Genomic DNA, 15,919 nt, shown 5'->3' on the forward strand with positions numbered 1-15,919 from the left:
TTCGTAGAAAATATAAACAACAAAAAAAATGGTAGCAAACACGCAAGAAAACTGTTGAAAGCAGAAAGTGAATAACATGTGCCAAAAAGATCCAATTGGAAAACTAAAGAAGGGTTTTATTTTGATTCGAGAAGAATCAAAATCAAAATAATCGATTGCTTTCAGCTATTCTCCCGATTCGTTTACATGGATCAATACTTCAAAATTACGCGAGATCTCACAAATAAACTTTCAATTAATTATTAAAGTTGTTAAACAAAGTCATATAAAATATGAATTTAATTCGTTTTTTATACTTCCATATGAGGTGTCATTAGTTGAGTGCTTTATTGTAAATTTGCTAAACGGAAGTGGAATATTTCAAGTATAAACAGCTACACTTTCAAATTATTTTAGTATTTCTGTTACTTTTGAATATAAATATTAGTTTGTAGTATTGCATTATTTTAATAGCTTTCTCAGTAACATTTTTAAGAGAAACTAAATTGAAAATCATTTACGATATAACAATATTTTATATTTTACTTTATAAGATTTCATTGCTTTTATTTAAATGTAGCATAATTAAGTTTTTTATATTTTGAATATAATAGTATATTAATATACCAAATATAGCCTTTGGTATATTTTTGTATTTTTAGTATATTAATTTTGTGTACTATTGACTATTGTTTATATTGAATGTAATAGTATATTGATATACCAAATATATCTTTTGGTATATTTGCATTCGAGTTTGGTATATTTTGAACTATTGTATATTGTCAATATAATAGTATATCCATATACCAAATATAGTCTTTCGTATATTTTAGAATACTAATTTGGTATATTTGTAACATTGTTGTATATTTTGAATATAATAGTATATTAATATACCATATATTGCATTTGGTATATTTTATATATTTTTAGTATATTAATTAACTCTTGTATATTTCGAATGTAATAGTATACCGATATACTAAATATAGCCTTTGGTATATTTTAGTATAATTTTCTATATATATTCGGTTATTTTTAAAAATAGTATCTCACTGTGGCAATTAGGTAGCGGGTATCTCACAGTCGAGAATACTCTCTTGTTATTTTGCTCGTATTTTAAGGTTAGGTTACTTCGTTGAGAAACTTTTATCAAACATTTTTGAATCAAGTTAAACAACGTTACTGACTTACCTTCTCTCTCTCTCGTTCTCATTCTCATTTTCGGTTCTCTGTTTTGTCTCCTGGTCCGACAGTGGATGCTAGTCAGGTGTACAGCTGCGAGTCGACCATCGGAGCAGTGGGCCTCTCGGAGATACGTCTGTGCCACAAGTCGGAGTCGTACGACAGCTTCAATGCGGACACGATGCTCAAGTTTCAGCGCACGGCCGCGACCCGGGATTCGTTGAGCAGCAGCTCGGACTTTAGCAGCAGCCGGCACTCGCAATCGAAGCTGACGGCCAAGACGCCCAGTCCGTACAGTTCGAGCAACTCGCTCAACTCCATGGACTCCACGGGCATGAACTACACGCGCACCCCGGTGGTGGTGCCCAAGGCGATGGCTCCGCCGCCACGCAAGAAGCGTGTGGCGCCCCGACCTCCCAGTCAAGTGGTTATACCGGAGCAGTCGGTGCCGCAGTTCGAGACCGTGGCCCCGAAAGCGGTGTCGGAAGCAACGCCCACAGAGCCCGCCTATGCGGTGATAGTGAAGCGGCCACAGCTGTGCATGTCCACGCCCAATTTGGCCAGCACACCGGAACGGGAGACCCTCGAGTTGGACTGCAATGGCAACAGCGCCAAGACGCCCGATGCCAGCGATGCCGATGGCGGACATTATGCCACGGTCGATATCAAATCGAATGGCGGTCAGGTTTGGCCCGAGCCCACGCCTCGCAAGCGTCTCATTCAGCTGAAGAAGAAGACGGCGCCCGCTCCGCCGCCTGCAGATGGTTCCGCCGTCGCCGCCGACAGCATCTCGCTGGCCTCGACAACGGCCTCCATAACGGAAGTAGTGCTTGTCACCCCAACAGCTACCGCAACACCAACGCTGACACCGACACCAACGGCAACGCCGCAGCCGGCGCCCCGCATAACAACGCCCACGCCCATACCCGTGACACCAGCGACAACGGCCGCAGCCATCCCGACTCCGACTCCGACGACTCCGCCACCGACGAAACCCAGTCCAATCGCAGAGGACTTGCCACAGACGCCGCCGCCGCCATTGCCGGCAAGTGCAGCGCCTCAGCTGACGCCCAATGGCAATCAGAACGTGTCCAAGGTGCTGCTGAATCGCACGCCAACGCCGGAGCCACGCTCCCTGAGCAGCGCCACCGAGGGCGAGGACGAAGAGGAGGACAATAACGATGCGGCCTCGAAGCAGGCAGACTCTGGCATTGGGGAGCCTGTGCCCACGCCTACGCCCTCGCCGCAGCCTAGCTCCACATCGCCATCACCATCACCCGAGCCGGAGCCGGAGCAACGAGTGCGCGGGAAGTCGGCAATTGAGTCGAGCTCGGAGGATGAGGAGGCCATCAAGGTGTACAATTTCAAGACCTCATGCCAGACATCCGTGAAGACAACCGAGACGGAAACCGAGTTGAAAAAGGAGTTGCCTAAGCCGCCGACAACGCTGGCCGAACTGACAGTCCTGACAGCAGCGCAGCCGGAGGAGGAACCCGCATCCGATGAGCAACCTTCGCCGGTGAATGGAGCTCTGACGACGCCCAGCAGCGCCAGCGAGCTGACATCGTTGTCGTCGTGGAATTATGCGGTGCCCATATCGCCGCCACCAGATTTTTCCGATACGCGACCGCGCAGCAGCGGCTCGCCGCTGAACGAGATTGTTGATGAGCTGTCGACGATCATACAACAACAGCGTCTGGACACGTTGATCAAACAGGCGCCAGAGCAGCCGCAGATCGAGGCCGCCAAGCCGAATCGTCTGGCCAACTTTAGCATTGCGGCCATCGGAAATGTTGCCAATGGCACAGCAACCAAATCGAACAGCTCCAGCCCCAGCTGGAGTTCTAGCTCCAGTCCAGCCACAACACCCACAACAATCACACGTGCCGATTCGTTTCATCAGTCGCCACGCAGCAGCAGCCTGGGATTGGGACTGCGACTGCGCAGCTCATCGCAGCTGTCGCTGAACAAACTCGAGCAGAACGGACTGCAGCAGCAACAGCGACGCTCCTCGAGCGAACTGAGCATTGCCGAGTCACCGTCGCTGCAGAGTCTCGAGCTGATCAAGACCATACTGAGCAACTCGCGCAAGAACAGCCTCGCCAGTCCGGACAGTCCGGATGCGCCACCGCTGGAGACGACGACGACGCTTGTGAAACCAAAGAGCAGCAGTCCGTTGCCAGCCACAGTCACCCCCGCTCCACTCCCAACACCAACCCCAGTCCAGTCCAGTCCAGCAGTTAAGGCGGCTTCTCCACCGGCCACACCAGCAGCTGCTCGGACTCCCCACGCCGTGGAGGAACAGCTGACACCATCAAGCCCCATCCCCGCCAGTCCTGCTACATCCCCGAAACCAGCAGCGAAAGCAGCTCCGGCTCCCGCTGCCGCTCCCGTTCCCATAGTCAAGCCGCTGCCACCAACCTATCGCTACTCTGGACCACCCAGCATCAACTTTGCCACATGGAGCGAGCGTCCCAAGTCGCAGGTGGCGATCAAGAATGAAGGCGATTACATATTCGGCGGTGCCACAGCCGCAGCGGCGAATGCTTCCGCCAACTCGCCGCCACCGCCAACGGCTGCGAAGCCAGCAGCTCCGGTCAAGCTGAGCATCGAGGTGGCCTCGCCCATACTGCGCATGGGAATACCACGCAAGGAGTACCATGTGCCCATCACAGTCAAGCCACTGCGTGATGCCAGCCAAGAACGCGACCAGCAACAGCAGCAGACGGAGTTGTCCCGCGAAACGAAGCGGGAATCGCTGAGGGAGCCGCCGCTTAGGGAGCCACAGCGTGAGGTGGTGAAACCCTCGACGCTGCCGCGTCCGGCAAAGAGTAATCGCTTTACGCTGCCCGCCCAAGCGCACAGCTCGCTGACAACATTCTCGTCATCTTCGACATCATCCTCAACGATATCGACAACGTCGTCAACGTCGACGACGACGACAACGCTACTGATGAACGGCAGCGGCAGTGGTGGATCATCAACCAATTCATTGCCGCGTCCCGTGTCAACGCTGGAAAAGCGCAAGACGCTGCCAGCGCCTGCTGTCGCAGCGGAGCCAGTGGCGGCGCCATTTGGCCAAAACACTTTGCGTCGCACCGGCTTCAAGGAGCGCATGCTGGCCAAGGAGCAGGAGGAGAAGGAGCAGGCACTGCGCGTACGTGTCTCCGTCAATGGTGGCCCAGTGGCCACAACACCCGCAGCTGCAGTCGCAGCTACAGTTACAGCCACGCCCACACCGACACCCACAGTCACGGCCACGCCCACATCCACAGTGACAGTCATAGCCACATCGCCACAGTCGCCGCCTCTGCCGCCTGTGAAACCAACGCCAGCCGCAAAGACAATCATTCGCAGCAGCAAGCTGGAGTTGAAGCTGCAGCAGGAGCCGGAGCCAACGCAGGAGCCCGTTGTGCTGCAGGTCAAACTGCGTCCCGTCAGTCAAGTGAAGCCAGCTCCAGCTGCAGCAGCGTCGCCATCGCCGCCTCCACCGCCGGCGCCTCCAGCCTTGGCCAAGGCGAAGCCCATGCGAAATGTGACACCCACAGCTGCCGATCCGCGGGATCAACTGCTCGAGGCGATACGCAACTTTAAGCGGGAGGAGCTCAATAGAGCCTGAAGTAGAGAAGAGGAAGCGGAAGTGGAAGTGGAAGCGGAAGTGGAAACGAAATGCACAAAGCTATTGCGCAAATTTTAAGTTTGATTATTTTTGTCTCCCATTTTGCTTTGCTTTTATTTAATTTTCATTTTTTTTTTTATTTTGTAAATAATTAACAAGTGTTGTAAATGAAATATTAGTAACAATTTGCTGTTAAGCGTGTGCTTAAACATTTTAAACCTAAACATAAACATATATGAATATATATACACACATTTTTTTTAACTATTATTAATTTTTTTTGTTATGAACCATGTTTTTTTTTGCGAATGAAGAAAAGAAACGTTGTCTTAGTCGTAAGGTCACAAGAGCCCAAAAAAAAAAAAAAAACAATATATCTACATATAAAACTAAAAAACAAAGCAAAACAAAAACGTATAAAAAAAATTAATTTCTATATACAACGTCATATGCTTACATCATATATTCTGTATGTTATAGTGAATTATAGTAACCAATTTTCTAACCAATGGGACTGGTCTACTTAGTCGTGTCAAAACAAAAAACATAAACCAAGCAAAAAACTAATTCTATGTTAAACAAAAACAAAACATCTAATTAACTAATAGCACAAACAAACAAAAACCAAAAAAAGCAAAGCAAGCGATTAGCGAACGAATAGAAGCGTTACATTGAGCGCTAATAAATTATTATAAATAATTACACACACACCCATACACACGCACACACAAGCGAGTATGTAAATTGTGTGCTGCAACTAGTTGCATATTGTATTGATACATTGATAAATAAAATCCAAAAACTGACAAAAAAAAAATTACTCGATGAGCGTTTAATATTTAAAAATTCGGTTTGGCGCCTAAGTGCTATGACTTAAAATTTTTTATGATGGGGCATCACTGTTCACAAATGATAAGCAAATATCGATACTTTCAAATTACGCAATACCCATATCGTTTATTATCGACTCATTGGTATTTATTTCTCAGCAATTAAGTTAATATTGTACTGTGCATTTGTGTATTAAATAAAAGTAATTGTTTGACAAGCTAAAGTGCGCACTTTAATTCATAATTGTCGCGAAAAAATAAATTAAAATGTCAATTGTGACGTCACGAATGAGCCATCGCATGAGAGTTTAAGCTATCGATAGCAGCGCACATTGATGGAAGCATGCTCTCGATGTATCGATAGACATTGTATAATTGCATTTGTTGTGTTAAAATCAGCCGCTAGAAAACGAGCAACGAGCCTTGGACCAAATGGCACAAATCCTGCTGAGAAACATCACGAGGGCCAGCAATTCTACCCTGCTGACTACAAGTAGGATTGGCCCAAGTCCATTGACAATCCCCGCCGTCGCAGCCGCTAATTCTTTAAGTCAACAACTACACACAACGTCGCCGTGCTGCGAGATACGGAAACTTGCTCGACTGCGCGTCGTGGATAACAGTGATCTGGGCAAACGGGCGATGGCTGAAGGCCGGCCACCCCGCTGCATACATGTGTACAATAAACGTGGAGTCGGTCTGATTGGTGATAAGGTGCTGGTGGCCATCAAAGGCCAAATGAAGAAGGGCATCTTGGTGGGCTTGAAGCAGAAGCAGCGACTGAAGCAGCCACAATTTGATAGCAACAACCTGGTGCTCATCGATGACAATGGCAGTCCGCTGGGCACACGCATCCACGTTCCGATACCAACAGTGCTGCGCACGATACTCAAGGAGAAAACGTTATCAAAGGGCGCCGACTACACCAAGGTGCTGGCCATTGCCAGTCGTTATGTTTAGTTTGCTGTTGTGTTGTGAAAGCCGGTAAAGATAAATAAAGAGAACACCTATTCATTGTTATAGTAATAAAGTAGTATATTTTTGTTTTGTTTTATAATGTAATTTCTCGATCAGCTAGTTTAGTAGATGCCTAACGTATGTGTATGCGTGTAAGTGTATGTGTGTGTGTCTGTGTATGTGTGTATATATTTAAATGTTTGTACATATGCGCGTTATTTTTGTAATTAGTATTTATGTAGTTTACAGTAATAGTTGTTGCAATTGTTTGTAGTTGGTAGTCGATGATGACGATGATAACAGAAATGCACACTGAAGTTTCTCCAGGCTGAGGTCACAATGCAGGCAACAGTCAAGGAGCAGAAAGCGAACGAAAGAAAGAGACAGCATTCTATGCACATGCTTTGTGTAAGCATCTCGCTCTGATTCGCCGCTGCTCATCGCGCGCTCTCGCTTCAACTTGTTTACATAAAAAAAAATCAAATAAAATAAAAACAACAAGTTGGAGAAGCCAAAGACGCTTCTCCCTCTATCCAATGGGGTAGTAAGTACAGGTACAGCCTCCTCCTTCTTCTCCTTCAACTTGAACTTCACCTTCACCTTCACCACATCCTCTTAGTTCTTACTTCTCTACTTATCCAGGTCGATCCAGGCATCTTTTAGATATTGCCGGCACTGTTGTAGAATTGAAAGTTGTTGTAGTTAACCGGCGTCTTGGGACTGGGACACATGTAAAGGAAGTCGTCGTTTTGCAGCTGCGATTGGGTTAAGTTTGGCTCGCTGGCGCTACGATGAATCTTGGGCAGCGTGCGCAGCATATTCTCCAGCATGTTCAACAGCGGCCGGAACAGGGGACGCTCCTTGGGATTGTATTTGATGCAATCCTCGGCGAGACGTTTGAGCGCCTGTGGCGCATCCGAGCGCACCTGGCTCATGTCCGGGCGCAACAATCCGCGTCCGACCATAAACAGTATTTGATCCTTGTTGCTAATGTTGCGATATGGCAGACACTCGGCCAACAGTTCGTACATCACAATGCCGAACGCATAGACATCCGATTGGAACGAGTAGGGATTAAGCTCCTGCATGCGTATCACCTCCGGTGCCATCCACAGAATGCTGCCAGTTGGCTGATTCGCCTGCTTCTCACCCGACCAGCGCGTCTTGGCTGTGGCCAGACCGAAGTCACCGATCTTCACCGACAGATCCTCGTGCAGAAAAATGTTGTTTGTCTTGAGATCCCTAAAGGGGAGAGAGCAAGAAGCAAGCAATCAATAAAACTCGCTTTATTATTTGGATTTGCGATCCTCACCTGTGGATTATATTCTTGGCATGCAGATAATCCATGCCTTGGGCCACCTGCCGTCCAATATCGATGAGTGTGTTGAGCGAGAACTTTGTCTCGCTGACATGGACATGCTTATAGAGGCTGCTGCCCTCGCACCATTGCGTCACAATAGCCAGCGATGGCTTCGACACGCATCCCATGAAGAGCAGAATGTTGCAGTGGCGCGTCTTCTTCAGCATGGCCACTTCGTTCTTGAACGCCTGCAGCTGTGCCGGACTTGGTGTCTTCACCTTGAGCGTCTTCACCGCCACCGAGCCGTGCCAATGGGCGCGATAAACGGTGCCAAAGGAACCGGATCCAATCAGTGGCCCAATCAAAATCTCCTCAGCTTGAATATTCTACAGAAAGGAGGAACATTCAACTTCAAGTTGTGTGGAAGTGAAGCAGAAGAAGAACTAAAGTATTTACCCAGTTCTCCTCGGAGTTTTTGGCATCACGCGACAACAGATTCTTGTTGCTCTCGTCCGCTGAGCGAGCGCGAGGCCGATTGTGCTTCATGGTGCTAGTTGGCGAGGATTGCGTCGAATTGGAGTGATCAGTGCAGGGATGCTGGACAGATTGAGAGAGAGAAAAAGAATGAAAGATAGAGTGAATGCGAAGTCGGATAAAGTGAAAGAAGTGATTAAACCTGTTTAAATTTAACGATATTCTGCTGATAACTACTTAAAAACAGCTTAAAACTCTCATTAACAGAACTGTTAACATTAACATTCAGTTAACAGCAATAGCGCTGTTCAATTTAACAATTCAACTAATTTATCAAGTTACGGATCGTAATTATTATCAGTAATCATTTCTGTTATCGTTTTGCCGTAATTTACCATTCTAGCTTTAAAGTTGACGTATCTAACTTTCATAATCTCGCTATTGTAATTCAACAAGTTGGTTATCCCCGATCGTAGAGAAAATGTTATTTAAAATTCTAGTTTTACTAACTCTCTCAATTTCTGATAAATGGTATATAAAATGCCTTCCACTTACTGGCAATGGGGGCCTCGCCTGCATGAGACTGCGCTGCGACTCCGTGGTGATCGGCCGTATGCTATTGATGCAGACATTGGGCGCCGAATTGGATCGATCATCCTGGCTAATGCGCGGCGGTCGTCCTTGTCGGTTGGCTGATGCCTTTGCGCTGCTGCTGCTGTTGATGTTTGAGGCCGTGTTTGTGGTTGTGATGCTGCTGCTGCCGCTGCTGCTGCATCTTCGACTGCCGCCCACATTGAAGCGCACCGCATTGCCACGCCCAGCCACTGGCATGCCGAGAGCATTGTCCGGGCAGGCGGACAAGAGTCGCTCGTAGTAGCTGTCGACGGAGAAGGGCTGGCAGAGGAGAGGCACCCAGCCAACGCAGCGCTGATGGAAGCGAAAGTTGCACTGGCTGCAATAGAAGCCGGTGAAGAGCAGGCGACGGCAGCCCTCGCAGAAGACGAGCGAGAAGAAGGTTTTGCGTATGAACTGATGCTTGATGTGTGGCCCCAATGGGAACTTGTCGAGCAGCCGCACATAGATCTCCTCCACGTGCAGTGTGCCAATGTCCGTGTTCCACGGTATGATATGCTGTCGTCCGCTATGCGGCGTTGTGCTCACCTCGCACATCGATGGCTCCAGCTGTCGCAGCTTGAGGGCCTTCTGCAGCGCATCGCAGAGACGTGTGCCGGCCACCACCTCAACGGATGTGCGCTGTTGATTGGGCAAATGGGCGCGCAACAGCACCTTCGGTTGTCGCGTCAATGTGCCGCATTGACTGGCGGTCCCAGAGCCGGTTCCTGACCCCGAATTGGGCACAAATGACATGTAGTTGGAGTTGTTGATCAGCTGCTCCTGATAGATTTGCGTTTGATTCTGATAATGCGGCTGATGATCCACATGATCCATCACGGCAGCCATTTGATTTAGATGCTGGACATCGCTCTGACTCTCGTCGTCCTGCTGCAGGGCATTCAATTGATCCATTAGCTCATGCTCCTTGGCCTCCAGCACATGCAGCTTAGAGGTCAGCTCTTGGTATTCTATAGGAAGATAAGATAATGATTATCAATATATATGTGTGTGTGTGTGTGTTTCCTGTTGTGTTCTTGTGGCCCACCTGTTAAGTACATGGCTGGCGGTTCCTGCAGGTTGGCAAACTTGGCATTGAGCGCATCGATGTTCTCGCGCGTCACATGCTTCACCAGCTGCACATTGTGCAGCTCATCCGCGAGCGGATCGTAGAGTTCGCTGTCGCTCTCTGTTGACGATTCGCTCGACATGTTTGTCGTTCGTGTTTGTTTGTTTGCTTGCTTGGTTTGTGTAGCAGGCAGCTTCTGTTTGGCTTCAACTCGATTAAACACTGCCACTCGAAAGCTGCCCGACCATGACCCTGAACTTTGTTTTTGCTGCCTTTTGCTTTGCTTGCGCTTGATGCACTGGTTTTGCTGTTTTGTTGTTTGTTGCTTGTGCTCGCTTTGCTAGTGGTTTTCCTTTTTGCTGCTCGCTGCTTGCCGTGTTGCGATTGCTGCTATTTTTGCCACTTCGTTTATGCTTGTTTGCGCTTGCGTTTAAAATTTGCTCGCTTGACACTGGATACCACCCACGTCCATATCCACTGCTCTAGTAATAACACAACCACATCCAGTAACAACAGCAGTGAAGCGACGGCTGCTGTTGGCAGCCAGAGGCTGCATTTTTTTAACTCGCCCGATTTTTAATTGATTAAAAACGCAGCCTGCGGACACTGTATTTCTATTTCCAAATTACTGCTACTGCTGCCTGCCTGCGCTGCTGCTGCTGCTCCTGCTTCTACATAGAGGTGGAGAAACATCGATAGCACTATCGATGTGTCGATGTTTTACAGCTATCGATGTTTGACATATCAATGTTTCACCAAAAATTAAAAACTCATTAAATTTTTAAAAAAATCTTGAATCTTTTGATTAATTCTCAACATTCGAATGTCCTTATCAAAATGCTTTTGAAATATAAAATGTTTAGATGAATATCGCAATATTTCATATGAGCAGCGGCAATAACAATTTGAAACTTAAAAACTATCGAAATACCATTCTTTGTACTTTTTAGTATTTTTTACAAATTAGCTGCAGCTGAATTACACATATACAAAATATACCAGATACTCAATGAAAAACTTGTCAATTGTCAACGGAGCTAGTGACTGATTCCGAAACACCGCATCATTTTATACATAACGGTTTTTTTTTGTAATTTTTATGGCTATTTATTTAAGGGTCTTTAAAATTATTTTATTTGAGCTGTACAGTAAATTGAGCCAGAAATCAAAGAAGTTAAAAATATATTCGCTTTGCACAACACACTTTTGCCTTATCGACGTAACTTTATCGATATTATTATTATGTACACCGATATCGACAACTTCTTTATCATACAATATTATGTGGTATTACTAAATAGTATTGGTTTAATATAACGATGAATACAAATACAATACAAAAAGCACTCGTATTTTATTAAAAGCAAACAAATTGCTCAAACATTGCTCAAAAGTTCATTCGTTAAGTTTTATTTTGATAACTCGATAAATAGCAGACGCGATAATTGAATGCATATGATAACATGGTTGCATGACAACAGCGTAGATAAGCAATATCAACGAATTCATTCAAGATTTCTCAAAATACAGAACACTTTCGTTCCTATTGCCCATCGTGAACAAGTTCAGAAAAATTGAGCTTGTTCTGAACGAAACGTCACAACTACACATTGGCATTTTCGCTGCAGCGCACGGTAAACGTTTGCAAATTGTGTTTGCGGTGCACAAAAGTAACTGAAAAGTATAGTTGAATGCACAACGCAAATACCGGCAATTGAGAAGCGGAGTCATGGACGAAGGTAAGGTAGTGTGCGCCCCACCGCGGGCAATCCAAATTCCAATAAATATGTGTATTAAAAACTAATACCGCTGCGTGTGTGTGTGTGTGATTGTATGCTGCCTTAATATGTGAGTGTGTGTGTTCATTGTGCTTTTTATTTATCGCGCGGCATTTTTTCTTTTTTGATACAGAATATTCGGCAGCGTCTTCCGTCGGCGGTGGCGGAAAAAAAGCTGGCGTGGGGGGAAAACAGCACAATACACTGCCATTCTGGGGCAATGAGACGTCCATGAACTTGAATCCCCTCATTCTCGCTAACATACAGAGTTCCAGCTACTTCAAAGGTAAACGAATCACGAAAAACTCCCGCCAAAAAAAAAGACGCTAAAAACGCATCTCCCTCTCTGTCTCCCTCATGCAGTGCATCTTTTCAAGCTGAAAACCTATCATGAGGTGGTCGACGAGATCTACTACCAGGTGAAGCATATGGAGCCATGGGAGCGGGGGTCACGCAAAACATCCGGCCAAACAGGAATGTGCGGCGGTGTGAGTTTATGAAATGTAGCGCTTATCGTTGGCGATCATCCCACACTTGGTATATATAATGGCTCGTATACTAAATGTGCGTATCTTATTTGCAGGTGCGTGGCGTTGGCGCCGGCGGCATCGTGTCCACCGCCTACTGTTTGCTCTACAAGCTGTATACGCTGCGGCTGACGAGAAAGCAAGTGAATGGACTGCTCAACCACACAGACTCGGCCTACATACGGGCACTAGGTAGGTGTTGGTAAGTCGCATGAGTTCATGAGCCGTCTCAGTACCGTTGCTTGCTCCTGCTCCTGCTCCTCCCGCGAATCCGCTGCGTCTCCGCGTCTACATCTGTCTCCAAGGCAAGCATGCAGCAAGATACCACAATCACTATTGCTTGGCATCAACATTTGCATCCTTATTGTCGATTGCAAAATGGCGGCAAGGAACGATGCAAAAGGGGGTGTCTTGAAAAGCATCCTTAAGTGAATGCAGTGTTATATCGTTATGATGGCAACCGCGATAAAGTAGAGCAAATTGCATTCAAATTAATTTTAATTCAATTTTGTGAACAAAATGCCTTAGACACATTTTAAACAGTTGCAATTAACTTAATTTCATTTTAATGTTCTGAAACTATTTTAATTCAAAACGTTTTAAGATCCAAGAGATGATCTCAATTAGTTGACTTATATTTGTTATATAGCAAACGCGTTAACAGTTTTGAGTCCACTCTAAACCAGTTTAATATGTGTAAAAATATCGTGAATTTATATTTAAAAAAAAAAGTGCCGACGCAATCATAATAAATTAGTACAGTACGATCATAAAAAATGTAAGATATGCAATTATCGATATTTATTATGATACAAAATTAAGTTAACGCATATGTATAATATTGAAATGTCGTTTAATCGAAATCAGTGATATATGATATATAGATAGTAGTTACCCTCGCTTTGAACCTTAATCAGTTTTGCTCACTTTATGATTGAAATAATCGCAGTTAATCTCTTTGTGCTGCTGCCTGCTCGCCTTGATTGTTTGTTTGTAAATTTCCAAATTGCTAATTAGTTATTGTTTTTCTTTCATTGTCGTCGACACATCACCCAATTGACATTTCACAGGATTTATGTACTTACGTTACACACAGCCGCCGGGCGATTTATATGACTGGTATGAGGATTATCTGCAGGACGAAGAGGAGATTGATGTGAAGGCGGGCGGCGGCCAGGTGAGTCAACTGTATGAGCCACCAATCTATCAAATACCATAATAATCATAATAATATAGCATGCCAGCCAAACAGTAGCAAATGATGCACTAACTCCTCCCCTCTTTATTGCTTCTGTGCAGGTGCAAACCATTGGCCAAATGGTGTATCAGTTCATGACGAAGCTGGATTGGTTCTCCACACTGTTCCCGCGGATACCGGTGCCCATTCAGAAGCAGATCGAGAAGAAGATTGAACAATATTGCCGCGAGCAGGGCATCACGGTCAATCAGCTGAGCACGGGACGAGGCGCAGCAGCTGCGGCCACAACGGCGACGCCCAACACAATGACAGCCTCTGTGGGCACCAGCTGTGATGACTACGACGGTGGACGTGGCGGTGGCCCGGCGCATGCCAACTCCCGCCAAGGAGGCGGAGGAGGAGGAGGTAGTGGCGGTTATCCGCCGGCAAACTATCGCAACGATCATGATGATCGTGACTACTATGCAGCGCAGGCTTCGGGTTCGTCCTATGGACGCAGTCGTGGCTATGACGATTACCCACCGCCGCCGCCCATGTCATCGATGCTGCCATACGGCAGTTCAGATCGCGACAAAGATTATGGCGGTGAGCGGGGCACGGAGCGGGCCGAGCGTGGAGAGCGCGGCGGTGAACGCAGCGAGCGACGTCGCAGCAGTAAGCACAAGAAGAAACATAAGCACAGGCAATACTCGCGCAGCCGGAGTCGCAGTCCCAGCAAAAGTCGCAGTAGCCGCAGCGATAGTCGTGGTCGCCATCGGCACGATCGAAAGCGGGACGAGCGGAGCAGCAGACATCGGCACAACGATCACTACGACGAGCGGGAACGGGAACGGGAAAGGGAGCGAGACCGTGATCGTGATCGTGACAGAGAAAGAGAGAGGGAGAGAGAGCGACGCTATCGATGAACACGATGAAGTGGGCCGCAATTGTTTGTTCAGCATTGTTTCCATTGAACGTATTCTTAATATTCTTATCCACCTTTCCCCCCACTCCCCAACCCCCAAACTTACATTTTTTGTCTCCCACTTAACGTACTCCATTGTTGATCACTTTCACAAGCAACTACAGAGTTCAATCCGCCTGGATTGGGCGCCTACTCAGGTTATAACTACACACACATACATGCACACACACTCACACACAACACAATACATAAGCAGACGAAACAGCAGCAGTATGGCTATATATTATGAAATTCTTAGCTCTTAGTGCTACTGATAACATTTTTCAAGTTGTGTTTTATGCAGAATAAAATTAACATTTGTTTAAATTCAAATTGTTTGTAATCCCAACGAAAGCTGGCCAAATGCCAACAACAAAAGCAATAACTAAATTGTGGTATCGAGAAATTCTCTGAAAATTGCCACTGGGAGCAAGTGAAATACCAGGCGAACATAAGTGAGCAGCAAGTTGACGTCTATCTAAATTTACACACCCCTAAAGTATGCCACAAGAAATGTTTGGTCTCGCTTTTGACTGAGTTTAGTGTGAATCCTATAGATGGCGCTACTAATTGTATTAGTAATTAGACTGCTTGCTACTTGCTAATATATTATGTTCGCCTGGTATTTCAACTGCTCTGCGAGTCAATTTCCCAGTGATTTGGGTGTAGATTTCTTAAATCGTTGTTGTTGGCCACTTGATGTGCTCACGAACGACTCAAAAGTGCCAAATCAGCAAATGAAATACCAGGCGAACATAATCAGCAGCAAGCAGCGTACAATTAGTAGCGCCATCTATGGGTCACTGTCGAAATGATGATCTTAATTGGTGCCCCTCAAAGTATGTGATAAAATATTATTTGTAGAAAATTGCATCATTAAAAGAGATTTGGCCTAGATGTGTTCTTTTTCGACAACAAAAATATACTTGCCTTTGCAAGGATTTTCATAATCCATTTTAATACTTGCAGATGGCCAAATATTTTTATATTTGTCAATAATTTCTTGGGCTTGAGTACAGTAATGTACATCCCCAAAATTATGTTTTTACCATTTTTTTGTAAGCAGTTCACTGCTTGCATAGCGAGTTTAACTACAACAAAACAGAAAATTATAATACTGCAAACATCTTAATATTAATTACACACAATCTATACAATAATCAGTCCCTGAACTAGCAGGCACCGTTGGCGATGGAATCACAATCATGACAATGACCTGCATACTTTGGTTTTTTTTTGTTCAAATCTGAATAATAGTTGATTTATCTTACCACTTAAATTATCTTTGCGGAATCATCATCACGTAATATAATTTAATTTAATTTGCTTACTTGCGTTTAAATTCGCTCACATTATTCAAACCGACAACACCTGAAACCGCTTAGAATTCTGTGGTTGTTGTTGCTCTTGACTTTATAGATTTTACTGTTTACTGCTGTTGTCAC

General features: G+C 45.7%; 4 protein-coding genes across 10 annotated transcripts in view; 3 read left to right on the plus strand and 1 right to left on the minus strand.

The window, feature by feature from the left end:
* LOC132795111 (mucin-2) overlaps window positions 1-5,158 on the plus strand; it is a 40,110-nt gene extending 34,952 nt beyond the window's left edge. For all 4 annotated transcript variants that reach the window (XM_060805594.1, XM_060805597.1, XM_060805596.1 and 1 more), the window contains one exon: window positions 1,239-5,158. In XM_060805594.1, coding sequence (XP_060661577.1) covers window positions 1,239-4,786 — 3,548 coding nt within the window. In that variant the 3' untranslated portion in view covers window positions 4,787-5,158. The remainder of the gene's footprint in view (window positions 1-1,238) is intronic.
* Window positions 5,159-5,982: 824 nt separating this feature from the next.
* LOC132795711 (large ribosomal subunit protein uL14m) lies at window positions 5,983-6,636 on the plus strand. The gene has a single exon (XM_060806575.1). It carries the CDS (start codon window positions 6,049-6,051, stop codon window positions 6,574-6,576), a length of 528 nt encoding a protein of 175 aa, XP_060662558.1. The 5' UTR covers window positions 5,983-6,048; the 3' UTR covers window positions 6,577-6,636.
* Window positions 6,637-6,644: 8 nt separating this feature from the next.
* Window positions 6,645-10,699, minus strand: LOC132795710 (raf homolog serine/threonine-protein kinase Raf). Its single transcript, XM_060806574.1, has 5 exons — window positions 10,008-10,699; window positions 8,903-9,930; window positions 8,330-8,470; window positions 7,886-8,259; window positions 6,645-7,815 (listed from the first exon to the last, which is right to left on the minus strand). The coding sequence occupies exons 1-5, from the start codon at window positions 10,168-10,170 to the stop codon at window positions 7,233-7,235; spliced, it is 2,289 nt and encodes a 762-aa protein (XP_060662557.1). The 5' UTR covers window positions 10,171-10,699; the 3' UTR covers window positions 6,645-7,232.
* Window positions 10,700-11,604: 905 nt separating this feature from the next.
* Window positions 11,605-14,801, plus strand: LOC132796377 (pre-mRNA-splicing factor 38B). Of its 4 annotated transcripts, none has more exons than XM_060807532.1 (6): window positions 11,605-11,767; window positions 11,940-12,092; window positions 12,170-12,294; window positions 12,390-12,525; window positions 13,404-13,510; window positions 13,633-14,801. In XM_060807532.1, the coding sequence occupies exons 1-6, from the start codon at window positions 11,758-11,760 to the stop codon at window positions 14,434-14,436; spliced, it is 1,335 nt and encodes a 444-aa protein (XP_060663515.1). In that variant the 5' UTR covers window positions 11,605-11,757; the 3' UTR covers window positions 14,437-14,801. The 4 variants fall into 4 exon arrangements, with proteins under 4 accessions (XP_060663515.1, XP_060663518.1, XP_060663516.1 ...); XM_060807535.1 differs by having other exon boundaries at window positions 11,606-11,767; window positions 13,404-13,521; window positions 13,633-13,802; XM_060807533.1 differs by lacking the exons at window positions 11,605-11,767; window positions 11,940-12,092; window positions 12,170-12,294 and having other exon boundaries at window positions 12,390-12,535.
* Window positions 14,802-15,919: the final 1,118 nt, after the last annotated feature.

The sequence above is a fragment of the Drosophila nasuta genome, chromosome X, assembly GCF_023558535.2.
Source record: "Drosophila nasuta strain 15112-1781.00 chromosome X, ASM2355853v1, whole genome shotgun sequence".
NCBI classification, from domain to species: domain Eukaryota; kingdom Metazoa; phylum Arthropoda; class Insecta; order Diptera; family Drosophilidae; genus Drosophila; species Drosophila nasuta.